General features: G+C 36.7%; 1 protein-coding gene and 1 pseudogene across 1 annotated transcript; both read left to right on the top strand.

The window, feature by feature from the left end:
* The first annotated feature begins 2,797 nt into the window (after nt 1-2,797).
* On the top strand, nt 2,798-5,336 carry LOC147385893 (UDP-glycosyltransferase 73C3 pseudogene; annotated as a pseudogene).
* A 4,272-nt stretch (nt 5,337-9,608) lies between these two features.
* On the top strand, nt 9,609-11,303 carry LOC147385894 (UDP-glycosyltransferase 73C2-like). The gene has a single exon (XM_086423306.1). The coding sequence runs from the start codon at nt 9,678-9,680 to the stop codon at nt 11,172-11,174; it is 1,497 nt and encodes a 498-aa protein (XP_086279432.1). The 5' UTR covers nt 9,609-9,677; the 3' UTR covers nt 11,175-11,303.
* Nucleotides 11,304-15,666: the final 4,363 nt, after the last annotated feature.

Consider the following 15,666-nt stretch of genomic DNA (forward strand, 5'->3'; position numbering starts at 1 on the left):
CCTCCGTGAACACAATTGCCTGGGAATCTGCTCCGTGGTTCGTCGTTCCAACTGCTCGTGCTCCTGATGCTACGTTGTTGACTCCGACCACATGTCGGATCTTTTTCACCTTCTCCCGAATCTCCCTCCTAGATGGCACTCCGTCCCCCAACACCCCCGTGATGGTATGAACTATCCTGCGCTCTTCAGTTTCTCGACGCCCACCTTTAGTTGGCCTTATTTGTTCGGGTTTTCGTTCGGCTTTCTCAGAAATTTCCCATCCTCTTCCTCTTCTCGCCGAAACGTACCTACCGAGCTTCCCTGCTTCAATCATATCCTGTATGATATGACGCAGCCTGTAACAGTCCTCCGTAGGATGGTCTTCAGCCTCATGATACTCACAATACGGTTTTCCGGGCTTCCCCTTGTACCCCCGCGGTGGTTGAATGAAATCGGGTTCCCCCTTTATGTGCCTCAGTATCACGGATAGCTTCTCGTTGAGCGGGGTATACACCCGGCCTCTCTTCCACCATGACTGCTTGTTCGAATCTCTCCGCCTTTTCTTGCTTTCTTCCCCTCCGAGGCGTGTCGGCACCTTTGCAGCGTCCATCCCCCCTTCACTGTTGGCCACTGTTTGAGCGCTTCGTCTCCTGCCCTTTACCGACTCTTCCACCAAGATGTACTTTTCCACCTTCGTATACAGATCTTCCAGACGAGTCGGGTCAGACTTGATCAAGGATTCATGCAACCGTGTCCTCGGGATGACCGCAGCGACATACGCCGCGCAGGCCGTTGCCTCGTCCATGCCTTCTACATCTAGGGCTTTTGTTCGAAAGCGAGTTACGAACGATCTAATACTTTCCCCAGGCTCTTGTCTAAGGTTAAATAGAGTGTTAACTCCGACCTTCTTCCTTCGCAAATGAACAAACTGCCCAACAAACGTCTCCTCTAGCTCGGAAAAATTTGTTATTGTTCCAGCTGGTAAGGTCTGGAACCACATCATGGCCCCGAGCCTCAAGGTTGACGGAAATTTCTTGATCGAGCCCCTGATCGAGCCGTCCATTTTCAACTCCTTGGATCAAGCCAATATGTTTATTTATTTATGGAGTCTGAGTTTTTCCATGAAATGTAGAGGGCTGTGGTTAGTCAGCATAACCAAAAACTGTCCCAACATGTGTTAGCTACTGTGGAGGATATTTTTCAAAAACGGACAGTCTGACATGGGGCAGTTATGAAATGATTCCGTCGAATATTCGACAAAACAGAAGATCGGAAGAAGGGAGATTGGTTGTTAAGGGAGAAGAATCTTAAATCGAGATTTCAAAGATTGAATATATAGTTCAAAAACACTATATCCCTGAAAATCAGGAATCCAACCATATTCACGAGAATTAAGGAAAGTCCTAAAAAAGGCAAAACTGATTGGAAGGGAAAGAATGGAAATCATCGAGGAGGCTTTTATAAACAAAAGGGCATAGGGTATTGCAGAGGTTTACAAATTTCTCCTTTAAAATCTTAAATACTATTTTTTTTTTGTACTAAGATTTTGACTTGAGTGGAAAGGTGTTGTTGCAGGCACACCCAAGTGTACAGGAAAGTGAGGAATTAGAATTCAGTGAAAATCTTGAGGTAGTGCAAGTTTTTGTATCTACAACTATCCAACTCCACATATCCACTCTAAGTGCTTCTCGAGAAACACTACATAGTACGTAGGCCTGTCAATGGATAATCGAAAATTTGAATTCGTATTTGAAATTTTGAATATCGAATTTGGATTTAGATATATTCTAAGTATTCGAATAGATTTTGGATACGAATTCGGATGTTGATACATCCAAGTTGTTAATATTTGATCCGATACCAATGCAAAATACTTATATTTTACTTTCAATTTATATTATACATAAAGAAAAGTGGAAGGCAATTTTTTCATATTATATATATGGGAAATGTTCAGCAACAAACATTTTGACAAACATTTTGGCAAAACATTTTTCAAAACATGGGTTAGAGGTTTTGGAATGGGCTGATTTTTGGTGAGGATGATCTCTACGGTGAGGAGATTATCATCACCAAAAATCAGCCCATTCCAAAACTTCTAACCCCATCAAAAATGATTTACAAGAAATGGACGGTCCACGATTTTTCAACTTGTAAACTGGGGCTAGAAGTTTTGGAATGGGCTGATTTTTGGTGAGGATGATCTCCTCACCGTAGAGATCATCCTCACCAAAAATCAACCCATTCCAAAACCTCTAGCCCATGTTTTGAAAAATGTTTTGCCAAAATGTTTGTCAAAATGTTTGTTGCTGAACGGGACCCTATATATATATATATATATATAGGGTCAGGTTCAAAGGACAACCATTTCTACACACATATAGACAACGTGTTTTGTCTTATATGGGCAAAAATGTTCGGAATGGACTGATTTTTTGTGAGGATGATCTCTGTGATGAGGAGATCCTCCTTGCCAAAAATCAGCTCATTATGAAACTTCTAGACCGTCCAATTTTTGTTGAAAAATTATAGACCGTCCAATTTTTGTAAATCAATTTTGATGGGGTTACAAGTTTTGGAATGGGATGATTTTTTGCCAGGATGATCCCCTCATCACAGAGATCATCCTCACAAAAAATCAGTCCATTCCAAACATTTTTGCCCATATAAGACAAAACACGTTGTCTATATGTGTGTAGAAATGATTGTCCTTTGAACCTGACCCATATATATATATATATATAAAAAAGGTGTGAGACACCTTTTCATATTATATATTATATATAAATAAAAGTAATCATTATACAAGACGTGTGTGAAAGGTCTCACTCTCTTTTTCCCTCTCTCCATCTTTGGTAAAGAGAAATCTTTGATCTCATCACTTTGAGGACATGGCAGCCCTGAAGCTTATTGTTGGGCAAGAACTTCGACCAAATAGATGATCGATGATCGTAGAACATTTGGAGATAAGATGTTTGAATTGGGCATTCAAATCAAAGGTAAAAATACTGCTTTGATGAAAGAGATTTTCATGCTTTCAAGTCCCAGAAATTGAGGTTTATTAAGATCTCACCATAGCTCCATCGCCATGGTAGACTTCGAAAACTCACCATAGTTAGTCTTTCCCGTCATAGAAATCCTCATCCATTTTCTCATGTGTGTTGAGATCTTGGGTTGCAAGTGATTCCTCTCTCTCTCTCTCTCTTCCTTCAAGCAAGAGTAAAAAACCCTTGATATTTTTGGGTTGAAGATGACTGGGTTGGAGGGGGGAAATTTTAGTGCTTTTGGCTTTGGGATGAGGATGAGGTCATTTCAATCAATCATAGATTAATTCAAGGGCCTGTTCAAATCGGATAATATAGGATATCCGACAAGTTAGTCGAATTTGGATTCGAATGTCCATGTATTACATCCGATCGGATTCGAATATCAATATTTTTTTTTCAGATTCTAATTCGGATATAAGACACATCCAATCGGATATCTATCACAGCCCTAACAGTCCGGACATAGAGACTATACTGCTGTTTGTATCACTTGAAGAATAGTACGTAAGAAACAAAACAAAAACCAACCTTGGATGGATACTCTGTGCTCACGTTAGAGCTTACGTCGTCAAACTTAAAAATATCGCAAGCCGCTCAAGGACTAGAAGACAAGACAAGCTTGGCGAATCTAATAATATAGTCTCCTTTGCAATCTGATCTTTATGATCCAAAACTTTACTCTTTCATAATCCATCTCCTTACAATCTCAACTCCCATGGATCCACAACCCCATCACCACCAACTTCACTTCATCTTATTTCCTCTAATGGCCCAAGGCCACATGATCCCAATGATAGACATGGCTAGACTCTTTGCACAACGTGGCATGATTGTCACGATAGTTGCTACCCATGTCAACATTTTACGATTCAAGTCCATCATCGATCGTGCCATACAATCCGGTCTTCAAATTCGAATCCTCCAACTTCAATTTCCATGTAAAGAAGCCGGGTTGCCTGAGGGATGTGAGAGCGCCGACAAACTCCCTTCAGATGACATGATGAAAAAGTTCGCTCTTGCAACTAATATGTTACAACAACCATTCGAACAATCGCTCGGAGAATTACAACCCGTACCGAGTTGTATTATATCTGATATGTTCATCACATGGACATCTGAGACTGCTCTTAAATTTCAAATACCAAGGCTTATCTTCCATGGTACATGTGCCTTCTCTCTCTTGAGCAATCACAATATACTCCATTACAATGTTCTTGAGAACGTCACCTCTGAGACAGAGCCCTTTGTCCTGCCTGGCTTGCATGATCGAATAGAGATAACAAAAGCCCAGCTGCCTGGAAATTTAAATCAACGCTCAGCGGGCATGCAAGATGTTTGGGAACAATTAAAAGACGCAGAACAAACCGCCTATGGTGTCGTGATAAATAGTTTCTATGAATTGGAGCCTAGATATGTTGAGGAGTATCAGAAGGCCAAACAAAATAAGGTGTGGTGCATCGGCCCCGTGTCACTATGTAACAAGGAAGTGATTGATAAGTTTGAGAGAGGTGATAAGGCCTCAATTGGTGAGAATCAATGTTTAAAGTGGCTCGATTTGAGGGAACCAAATTCCATTGTTTATGTTTGCCTTGGTAGCCTATGTCGCTTATTACCTTCACAAATGATCGAGATTGGGTTAGGCCTTGAAGCATCAAAACACCCATTTGTTTGGGTGACCCGAGGCTGCGAGAATGATTTAGAGTTAGAGAAATGGTTACATGAAGAAGGATTTGAGGAGAGGACCAAAGATCGAGGTATGATAATTAGGGGATGGGCACCACAAGTAGTAATTTTATCGCATCCAGCTGTGGGAGGGTTCTTAACGCATTGCGGTTGGAATTCGACGTTGGAAGGGGTGTGTGCGGGTGTTCCAATGATAACTTGGCCTATGTTCGGTGAACAATTCCTTAATGAGAAGCTGATTGTACAAGTTTTGGGGATAGGAGTAAGGATTGGCATCAATGAAGCTGTTAGTTGGGAGGAGGAAGAGAAGGTTGGAGCATTGGTGAAGAAGGAAGAGGTTGAGAAGGCTGTAAACAAACTAATGGGTGGAGGTGAAGAAGGAGAGGAGAGAAGAAAAAGAGCAAGAGAGCTTGGGGAGATGACAGAGAAGGCAATGGAAGAGGGAGGGTCTTCTTACTTGAACATGACACTTCTAATCCAAGATATCATGCATCAAGTAAACAAGAAAATGTGCATCCATGAGTAGAACATAATTGTACTGTTTTGAGTTCTCATGATCTTGATAATTTAATTTGCTATGTTCTTAGTAGTGATTTTGTTATTGAAAGTTTGGGGATTTGTATGGAATTTAGGTTCTACAAGTTGGTAATAATCTGTTGAGGTTCTACGAGTGTCATACGGATGAATGGAAGATGAAGGATTGATAATCCAAGATGAAGAAAGCCGAAACTCTGACCTACTATAATGTTCTTAGACCAAAGCATGGTCACCAAGTCGGGATTTGGAAATAAGTCGGCAAGGAAAAAAGTCGGAAAAAAAAAGGGAAAAAATCGAAATAGTATTTAGATAATTTTTTTTTCTTTCTATTAAGTGGTGTTATCATTTATATCATCAACTCCTATTTTGTTATGTGCCTAATTGTAGGGATGGGAGTAGAGTAGTTTTAAGTACGTATGATGTATAGAATATATTCTTAACAAGTAGTATAATAGTTGAAATAGGTTAGGTGCATGGGATCATAATCTATATTGTAGGAGAAGTTGAGTTGTGGGTTATGGGTAGTTTGGAGAAGTGGGTAGTTAGGGTAGTGTTTCTCTTGTATTTAAATTTATTATGAGATTAATGAAAAGATATGCAGAGAAATTGTTATTAAGATCCTATTGGATTTTGGAAATTCACTATCTCGAATTGGTGGCCTAGGAGGTCCGATCTCCCTCGAACGAGATCAATCTCAATCTATTTCTTCTTTTTTATTATTTTTGTGAACCGATCTAAGTGGGTACGTAACATATTTAAACTTAAGAATAAATGGTCTTTGAAAAACTCTTTTAAAATAGTTTGCTCAACAAAAAAATAAAAAAAAAAATCACATTTTTTGTGTTTAAATCACGATTTTTTCAAAAAGTCATAATTTAATCGCCAGCCTTTAAAATTAAAATTTAAACACGATTTATTGAAAAAGTCAACAAATTTGGTGACTATGGACCAAAGAACCAACGAAGGTCGAATCAACCATATTGAAGGAGAGGATGTAACCGATACCACTTTGTAAAATTATTTCTCAAAAATCAATTACGTTCCTCGAATGTTCACAAATTCTTCAAGTATGAGTGACAATTTGTTCAATCAGAGACACCATAACCAAACATTGGCATATATGCATAAAAGTTCTCTATGAAGAGCCGCATACTACCATTCCCAACATGAGTGACATATGTAGGATTCATCTTTTGTACAAATCTCTCTTGATCATTATTTGTTGTCTTGAAAGGATGAAAGAATGTCCACATAATTCAATCAGATTAATACTGAAAAAAAAAAAAAAAAAAAAAAAAAAAAAGGAAGTACGCAAGAGTAATTTCAATTCTGTTTTTATTTACAAATGAATAAACCAAATCATTATAGATTCAATTTAAGGAAACACACTCCTTTTGGGAAGGTTGCACATTTTCATTAGTTGCAATAACCGGACTCTCCCATGTGGCATGTTCAAAATAATCTTCTGACATGGCATGTGCTAGAACCATAGATTTTATGCCTCGGGATTCAAATCTACACATCCTCATAAATATGTGCAGTTATGTATCCCGAGAAAAAAAGATCTATGATTCTAGCAGATGCCACATCAGGACAGTATTTTGAGTATGCTACGTGCAGGAGTTGGTAAATTATTACTGAAAAATCAAGTCATTTGACAATGGTCAAACCAATATAACCAATAGTCCTACAGTCACTTATTGATCAATTAGGACCCCTCAATATCACCAAAGCCCTCTATGTGCCTGAAGGCAAATCGACTCTTAGCAATGAAGTATATACTCCATTGACCTTTACGATGAAGTATATACTCTCTTACCAAAATATATAACTGAAGTAGAAGTAGATATATATATATATATATATATATATATATATATATATATATATATATATATATATATATATATATATATATGGGTAGTGTTCAATGGCAAACTTTTTAGCAAACTTTTTGGCAAAACATTTTTCAAAACATGAGTTAGAGGTTTTGGAATGAGCTGATTTTTGGTGAGGGTGATCTCTACGGTGAGGAGATCATCCTCACCAAAAATCAGCCCATTCCAAAACTTCTAACCCATGTTTACAAGCTGAAAAATAGTGGACCGTCCATTTTTTGTAAACTGTTTTTGATGGGATTAGAAGTTTTGGAATGAGCTGATTTTTGGTGAGGATGATCTCCTCACCGTAGAGATCATCCTCACCAAAAATCAGCCCATTCCAAAACCTCTAACTCATGTTTTGAAAAATGTTTTGCCAAAAAGTTTGCCATTGAACGCCCCCCTATATATATATATATATGTGGGACTATATTTTAAGAGATTTCGTAAATTAAGCAAACACTATGCATAAACAATACAATAATGCCACTAAACTTATCAAAAATCTTGTTTAATTATATATATATATATTATTTTCATTCAGTCTAATAAAATATTTATATTATTTATTTTAAAACTAGGCCCAAAAAGCTTGCATAATGATGCCAGTCGGTCACAACCACCTGCACCATTGTTGTAAATCTTAGACGAACTAAATATCAAATGTTCCAATCACTATGGGATGATCAAAAGGTCCAAATAAGAATCACATTAGTAAAATGGCTACAACTATCCAATAGAATCTTTGCAGTATGGCCCATCAAGAAGCAGGGGTGGAGTGTTCGTTCTTGGAGTTGGACCAACCATAGTGACAATAATCTGTGATTGTTTCAAAAAATCACGATTAAAAAAAGATTTTAATAATTATCGATTAAATCATGATTTAAAAAACAAATCATGGTTAATCAACGATTATTTGAAATATCACAAATTATTTTTAAAATTTTAAGTTTTATTTATCATTTAATATATGAAATATATTTTTTATATTTAAATTTTATTTTTATTTTTTATTTTTTCTGATGTTTTCTTGACTTTATTGATCTTTTGCTGACTTTTATCGAAGCTTTCTCTTGCCAAATTTTTCCTAAACATTCGACTTTGTCACTATGGCCACCGACATTGTAGCTCCACTTTACTGTAGCGCTCTGTAGCTCTCTTGCACGGTTAAAAGACTGCCATGTCAATGATAGATTTATAATACACAGTTGATAAATGTTTGAAAATTGAAGGTTCAATGACCGTCCATTTTCGAAGTCATGAACCACCTTAAAGAAAATATTTTTATTTATTTATTTATTTATATTATTAAATCTGATCTAAAACATGAGTACAAGAGATTGAAATGTTAATTTTTTTTTGAGATTTACCGGGTAGACCCAACTGTTACAATTTTATTATAAAAACTCCCTTACTGTATCAAGTGACCAAGTCTTACTTTATGAATCAGACTAGCATGACTAACTTAATAAGATTTAAAATCTTACTAAGAGTATTTGGGCTCATATGAATTATCAAATTAACAATCCAACACCAAAGCCTTCAAGATTTCATGAAAAACTCATAATCAAAGCAAAACATACCAAAAAATAAGCATTTTCAAGCTTGGTAGTAGGTGTTGACATTGGATGGTTACTAATTCCCTAATTTAAAATTAAAAGTCAATCATAAAAATTAATTAATTAATTAATTTTTTAAAATCTTACAATTTTGTCCTTTAAAATCCAATGCCATCAAATTAATTTTTTAATAAATTAAGCCCATAAATTTGAATTTTATTATATTGATCCCAACTCCAAGGTTTGTGGGTAACAAACTTGATAAATTAAGGTTTAGAAATTGCCATGCGCATGGAGTTGTGAGAATTTCAAGGGAATTTTTGTAATTAAAGTACGACAGTTGGATCTGTCGAGTAAATCTCTCTAATTTTTTGTTTCTAATATTTTGTGGGCTGTAGAAGTCGTGCTATATGGCGCTAGAGGAAAGAAAATGGGGCAACTCACGTCACGGACCAACAGGCAACTGAGCGACGATCCTGTACTCCATGGAGTTAATACTTTTTCCTTCACAGCGCTCAGTGGATTCGTGACCGAGCAATCACATCATCCCACCCCGCGTGTAAGGATGGAATCCCTAAATTTACAAAACTAACCTTATTAGTTGCACGTGTCATGCAGTGGAGAGTCTGTGAGCGTTGTGAGGAAACAGAACGTGAGCAAAAATTTTTGAAACTAAAAAAAACCATACCGAAGACGTTATTAAAAAGAGTCCTGATAATCTGGCACTCCAATACGCCCTCATCACATAACTGTAGATCATTTGCCTCGGGAAAACAAGAAAAAGATTTATGATTCTGTGATAGGGGCGTACGTCAGAGAGGGGCGTCCAGAAATCGTTAGACTAATAGAAATGTTGAAAGCTAGCTGGCCATATCACTAAGGACTAAAGTCAAATAAATTTGGTGTAGTAAGTAGTTCCCTTGACAATGTGACTTTTTATAAATACTTATAGTCTTTCATGATCCATCTCACAACAACCTCAATTCTCATTCATGGATCCACAAGCCCACCACCACCAACAGCTTCACTTCATCTTGTTTCCTCTAATGGCCCAAGGCCACACCATCCCAATGATAGACATGGCCAGACTCATTGCGCAACGTGGTGTGATCGTCACCATAGTTACTACACCCCTCAACAACTTACGATTCAAACCAATCATTGATCGCGCCATTCAATCTGGCCTCCCAATTCGAGTCCTCCTACTTCGATTTCCATGTGAAGAAGTTGGGTTACCTGAGGGATGTGAAAACGCTGACATGCTCCCATCACCTGAATTTGGGAAAATTTTCTTCATGGCAATTAATATGTTGCAACAACCATTTGAAAAATCACTAAAAGAACTACAACCCATACCGAGCTGTATAATATCCGATATGTGTCTACCATGGACATCAGAGACCGCTCTCAAATTTCAAATACCAAGGATTGTGTTCCATGGCACATCTTCCTTCTATCTCTTGTGCTCCCACAATATATTCCATTACAATGCTCTCGATAGTGTCACCTCTGAGTCAGATCCCTTTGTCTTGCCGGGTTTGCCTGATCGAATTGAGATGACAAAGGCCCAGATGCCCAGAAGTTTAATTCAACGCTCAGCAGACTTGAAGGATGTTTGGAAACAAATGAAAGATGCTGAATTAAAGGCATATGGTGTGGTGGTAAATAGTTTCTATGAATTGGAGCCTAGTTATGTTGAAGAGTATCGAAAGACCAAAGAAAATAAGGTGTGGTGTATCGGTCCAGTCTCGCTATGTAACAAGGAGACCATTGATAAGTTTGAGAGAGGTAATAAGGCCTCAATTGATGAGGATCAATGTTTGAAGTGGCTCGATTCGAGGGAAGTAAACTCTGTTGTTTATGTTTGTCTCGGTAGCCTATGTCTCCTAACACCTTCACAATTGATGGAGATCGGATTAGGCCTCGAAGCATCAAAACACCCATTTATTTGGGTGATCAGAGGGGGCGAGATAGATTCTGAGTTAGAGAAATGGTTATGTGAAGAGGGATTTGAAGAGAGGACCAAAGATAGGAGTTTGATAATAAGGGGTTGGGCTCCACAAGTAGTAATTTTGTCGCACCCAGCGGTGGGAGGATTCTTGACGCATTGTGGTTGGAATTCGACATTGGAAGGGGTGTGTGCAGGTGTTCCAATGATAACTTGGCCTATGTTTGCAGATCAATTCCTTAATGAGAAGCTGATTGTACAAGTTTTGGGGATAGGAGTAAGGGTTGGTGTCAATAGAGCTGTTAGTTGGGGGGAGGAAAAGAAGGTTGGAGTTTTGGTGAAGAAGGAAGATGTTGAGAAGGCTATAGAGAAAATAATGGATGGAGATGAAGAAGGAAAGGAGAGAAGTAAAAGAGCAAGAGAGATTGGGGAGATGACAGGGAAGGCAATGGAAGAAGTGGGGTCTTCTTACCTGAACTTGACACTCTTAATCCAAGATATCATGCACCAAACAAACAAGAAATTGGGCATACATGACTAGTAGAAAACAATAATGGTGTCGTTTTAGGTTGGCTTATGTGATTTTGATAAAAAAAATTTGTTCTCAATAATGATGTTGTTATTGAATGTTTTGGATTTGAATGGAATTTTTGTAAATTTATGTTCTACAAGTTGAGTGAACCCTGTTAATAAATTGTTTTGATTATCGATCTATTATATAGATTATGAGAGCATTATAAGGATGGGAAGGAAGAAGGATTGATAATCCAATGTCAGGCTCTGATCTATATATCGTTCTCAAATTGAAAAACACGAGAAAATGCATGGAACCAAATCCACTTACCCATATTTTATCTCTAAGATTTTTCCGAATCTAAGTGTAGGATTAGGAAGATTCTCGAGTTGGAAAACTTAGTAACCTTGCAATTCCTAACCATCTTGACGTACAATCCTTGGAATTGTCTAGCTAAATCGACTGTCAAGATCCAAAGGCCATAACGACATTCTTAACAAATGTTAACATATATATACTCAGGTAATATGTGGTCTTACAATTTGATGAATCAAAGACACTATAACCAAACTTTGACACGTGTACCATGTTCCGAAGATCTCTCATAAAGTCTAGGGTCAAAGCATGATGCAACTATAATTTTCAAAAATTCTATGAACATGAGTGTCAAAGGTAAACTTTGATAAATGGAATTTATCATTGGACATATACAAAGGGATTGGAGCTAAATAAATGTTGTATCCACAATAATGATATTATTACCATTGCATGAGCCAATAATATTTTATTTTTTTGAACTAAAAGATAAAATAATAAATATTTACTTTAGACGTTATTGTTCTTATTTTTTAAATGAAAAATCCTAAAGTGACGCTGTAGGACAATGTGTTCGTCACTGAGCTCATGTGGAGGTGTGCACAGAACCATAGATACTTTCATCAAGATATGAGTGAAAATGCCTATAGTTTTGTGCACATCTTCATGTCAGCTCAATGTCGATCACAGTGCAATCACTCTAACACAACTCTTTCCAAATAATGTATACTGTTATGGAACGGGGGTCCTCCGTACGGTGATGAAAGCGCCCTTATGAAGGAAGGTCTTCCACTACCGGCGGGAGACAGGGCTCTCTTCCCAAAGTTAAAATCGCCTAGGTCCAAAATACAAAATTCACTCTTTATGTAGAATGTAGGCTTAGGTTAGTATCTAAAGTCACGGGTGGTCAGGGATGAACTAGGGCATTGCGAAAAGTTTAAATAAATACAGAGTCATACTAAAGTGACTACGCATGATGCTACATTTGACATTGAGCTAACGTGGTTTGAAGAACCATAGACATGAGGGGATTTACGAAGGGAGCACTTGCCCCCACAAGAATTTTTTGTCTTTTTGAACTATTGCGACATATAGTAGAGGTGGATAAAAAAATCCATCGTTTTCACTCTTGGTTGTCCCCACGTTAAAATTAATTGATCCTGGCTCCTCCCTTGACCATAGATACTTTTCACTCGTATCTCGCAGTAAAGCATTTATGGTATGCACAGCTCCACATCAGCTCAATATCAAACACAATGTCTTGCGCAATTACTTTAGGATTTTCCATAATTGAATTTTCGATGCTAAATATTATAATTTTTAATGTAAAAAAAGAAAGAAAGAAAGATATATTAATTTGTAATCAATTATTAACTAGTGGGTGACACAAAAAGTCCCATTTGTATATAGGTTAGGTTAAGTTGTCTTCGCAATTAATTTAAGAGATTGTTTTAGACATGTCCTATACTATCATTCAATGTAAAGTAACTACGTAATGATATTTTAAAATTTAAAAAAGAAATAATTAATATGAATTTAGGTCGACAAATTCACCACTTTCATTATAATAGTAGCTAGTCAAGCATGTTTTTAAAACTCATTTTGACATCTCATCTCATTCATGAACGAGACCGAGTCATCTCAGACAAGTTTTCCAATATGTTTGAGTCGTCTCGTTCAACAATGAGACAAATGGACCATATATGATTTTAAATCTCGTCCGATATGTTTGACTTGTCTATCCGTCTTATTGGTGGACGATACTGAGACATATCGGACGAGTCGTCTCGATCTTGGACTTTGATCAGATTTAAAATCATGTAGTCAAGTGACTTTTGCTCCAAGAAAATAGACTACTCAGTGACTGAAAGTACTAGGGTTTAAATAATACATAAAATGTAGAGAAAAAGGCATGGAACGAGAATGAGATGGTAAGGTTTTGGACCATCTACTAGCACAGAAGTGGTTTTGGGCTTTTAACTCCAAAATAAAAATAAAATAATAAAAAGATAAAAATTGAAACTTCGTGGCAAAGTTATAAGAACCAAGTCATTGAAAAAGATTAATTAATGCACACGGAAGGAACTTATTTCCATACACCACTAATTTTTCCACTGTAGCTTAATTTCCCCTAATCAACTTAAATCAAATGCTTTAAGTTGGAAACTTGACCCCAAGTAGTAGGCATACCCACCGAAACTATTGTTCGCTAGATTCCAATTTTCATTAAGTACTATAGACTTAAAAATTGCGTACTTGAGAAATGAATGAACCATCGACACAAAACTGAACAATTCTACAATGTTTGAACATAGTTTTAATATCAGCCAACACATTTCAAAGCAAACAAAATTTGCTCAGTTAAAAAGAAGTATCTTCCATTAAAAAAGAGTAAATTTAGTTAAGAAAACTTATGTGAATATATAAGAGAATGTAATATAGAGAGGCTAATTTAGTTAAGAAAACCTACGTGAATGCTATTGCAAGTGTTAGAGAGGCTAATTCTTCTCTCTTCAATTTTTACAGTATATTTCAGTTTCTTTCTGGTCTAAAGTACAATATTGCTTCTAATCCAGGGTAACAAGTGGGAACAACTTAAGTGGATCTATTCCTGATTCAATCACAAACATTTCTGGATTAGTGGAATTGTAAGAAACTCTATGTACCTTCTATCTTACTGTTGGTCTTGCTTAATCGTTGCTCCTCTTGTGCAATATTCTTGCATTCGTAGTAATTATGAGTTTTAATGCTCACAAGGATCTTTCATCCAACAACTTTATTGGGAGAATACCAACATAACTGTTTTCAGTTTCAATGTTTTAAGTAAATCTATTACACATCTCTTTTTTATGTCATTTTATTTTTATTAACGTAACATTAAATGTGATCTTAATCAATAAGCACATGAAGGCACCAACTTAGCTAAGATGGTAAAGGCGTGTGGAGTGTTGATCCCACTACCTAAGGTTCAAATCTCATTGAACTCACTTTCATGTTGACTACCAACCAAATTGCTTGCCTAGCAAAATTTTTTTTGTAGGTTTCTGCAATGTTATTATGTTTCATTCTGGGTTCAACTTCAATTATACGCGTATAGTACTGCAAGGAGATCATAGATAGATTGGTATTTGGGAAGATTGATTAGGTGAAATATGATGATGAAAATGATTTAGGAGAAATAGGGGGTGGTCATGAGAAACCATTCTAATTCAATCCCTATAACATCTTTTTTTGAAGCTAGGGGTTTGTCTGGATCAGTTCCTAGATTATACTTTGAGGGTGAGTTGAAGTGCTATTTGAAGGAGCTGGAGAAGTGTTGTGAGCTAGATATGCGTTTAAAAATGACGTTGGATTCTAGAAAATTGACTAGAATGTGCTTCTATGCAAACTAAAGCACTGTTTGTTATTTTTAGACTTCCTAAGACAAAAACTATGCCCTGAAACAATGTTTTGTGGATCTCACTAATAAAATAGTTAAAAAAAAAAGAAGAAGTGAGTTAATTTAAAGAGCACATTACAGCCAAAAAGATATAGCCACATCACTAAGAATTGGGATCCAAGTAAATTGGCAATGGATTAGTGGTCGTTCTTGGAAGGGACAAATTTTGGTACAATGCAGGGGATCCGTCCGTTGAAGGATTCGAGGGAGCCATTTAGTTTTTATGGCAGCTGGATCAGAGCCATTTGATGTCATCACAAATGCAGTAAAGTACGAAATTTAATTTCGCCTTTGTAATTGATCTGAGTGCATATTGTAAAAAAACGATAAAAAATGTCGGTTCATAACTTTACCTGAAAGTTCTTAACTAGACATTGATCGATTAGAATTGGTATTGATCCAAAATTATGTTATGGGTCAACCTTTAATTTAGCTGGACTTCAAATTTTTACAGGACTGTCCGAGAAGCACTTAGTTGTTATTCCATTTATTACATGATTCAGTAGATGTGGGGAAACTGGTAAGTAAGGATGACAAAAAAATTAAAATCTTTGACCAGAATTTTAAGTTTTTGGTCATGTAATTCCCTTATTGTATATCTTGTTTTTCATTATGCTTCCATTGGCAGTGGATGTCATGCTTAGTTGTTATTCCATTTCTATCTATTTTACTTGAGATATGTTGTTGCTTTTGTTTTGCATTGTAGTTATAGCTATGGACTTGAAGCAGACTGTTCAGGTTGATATAGATCTTCAAATCCGTGCT

Source organism: Akebia trifoliata, chromosome 14 (assembly GCF_017979445.1).
Source record: "Akebia trifoliata isolate Shusen 1 chromosome 14, ASM1797944v1, whole genome shotgun sequence".
Lineage (NCBI taxonomy): Eukaryota > Viridiplantae > Streptophyta > Magnoliopsida > Ranunculales > Lardizabalaceae > Akebia > Akebia trifoliata.

What these genes read in the sequence shown, in the direction of transcription:
- LOC147385894 (XM_086423306.1), top strand. Translation starts at nt 9,678, where the DNA reads ATGGATCCACAAGCCCACCACCACCAACAGCTTCACTTCATCTTGTTT.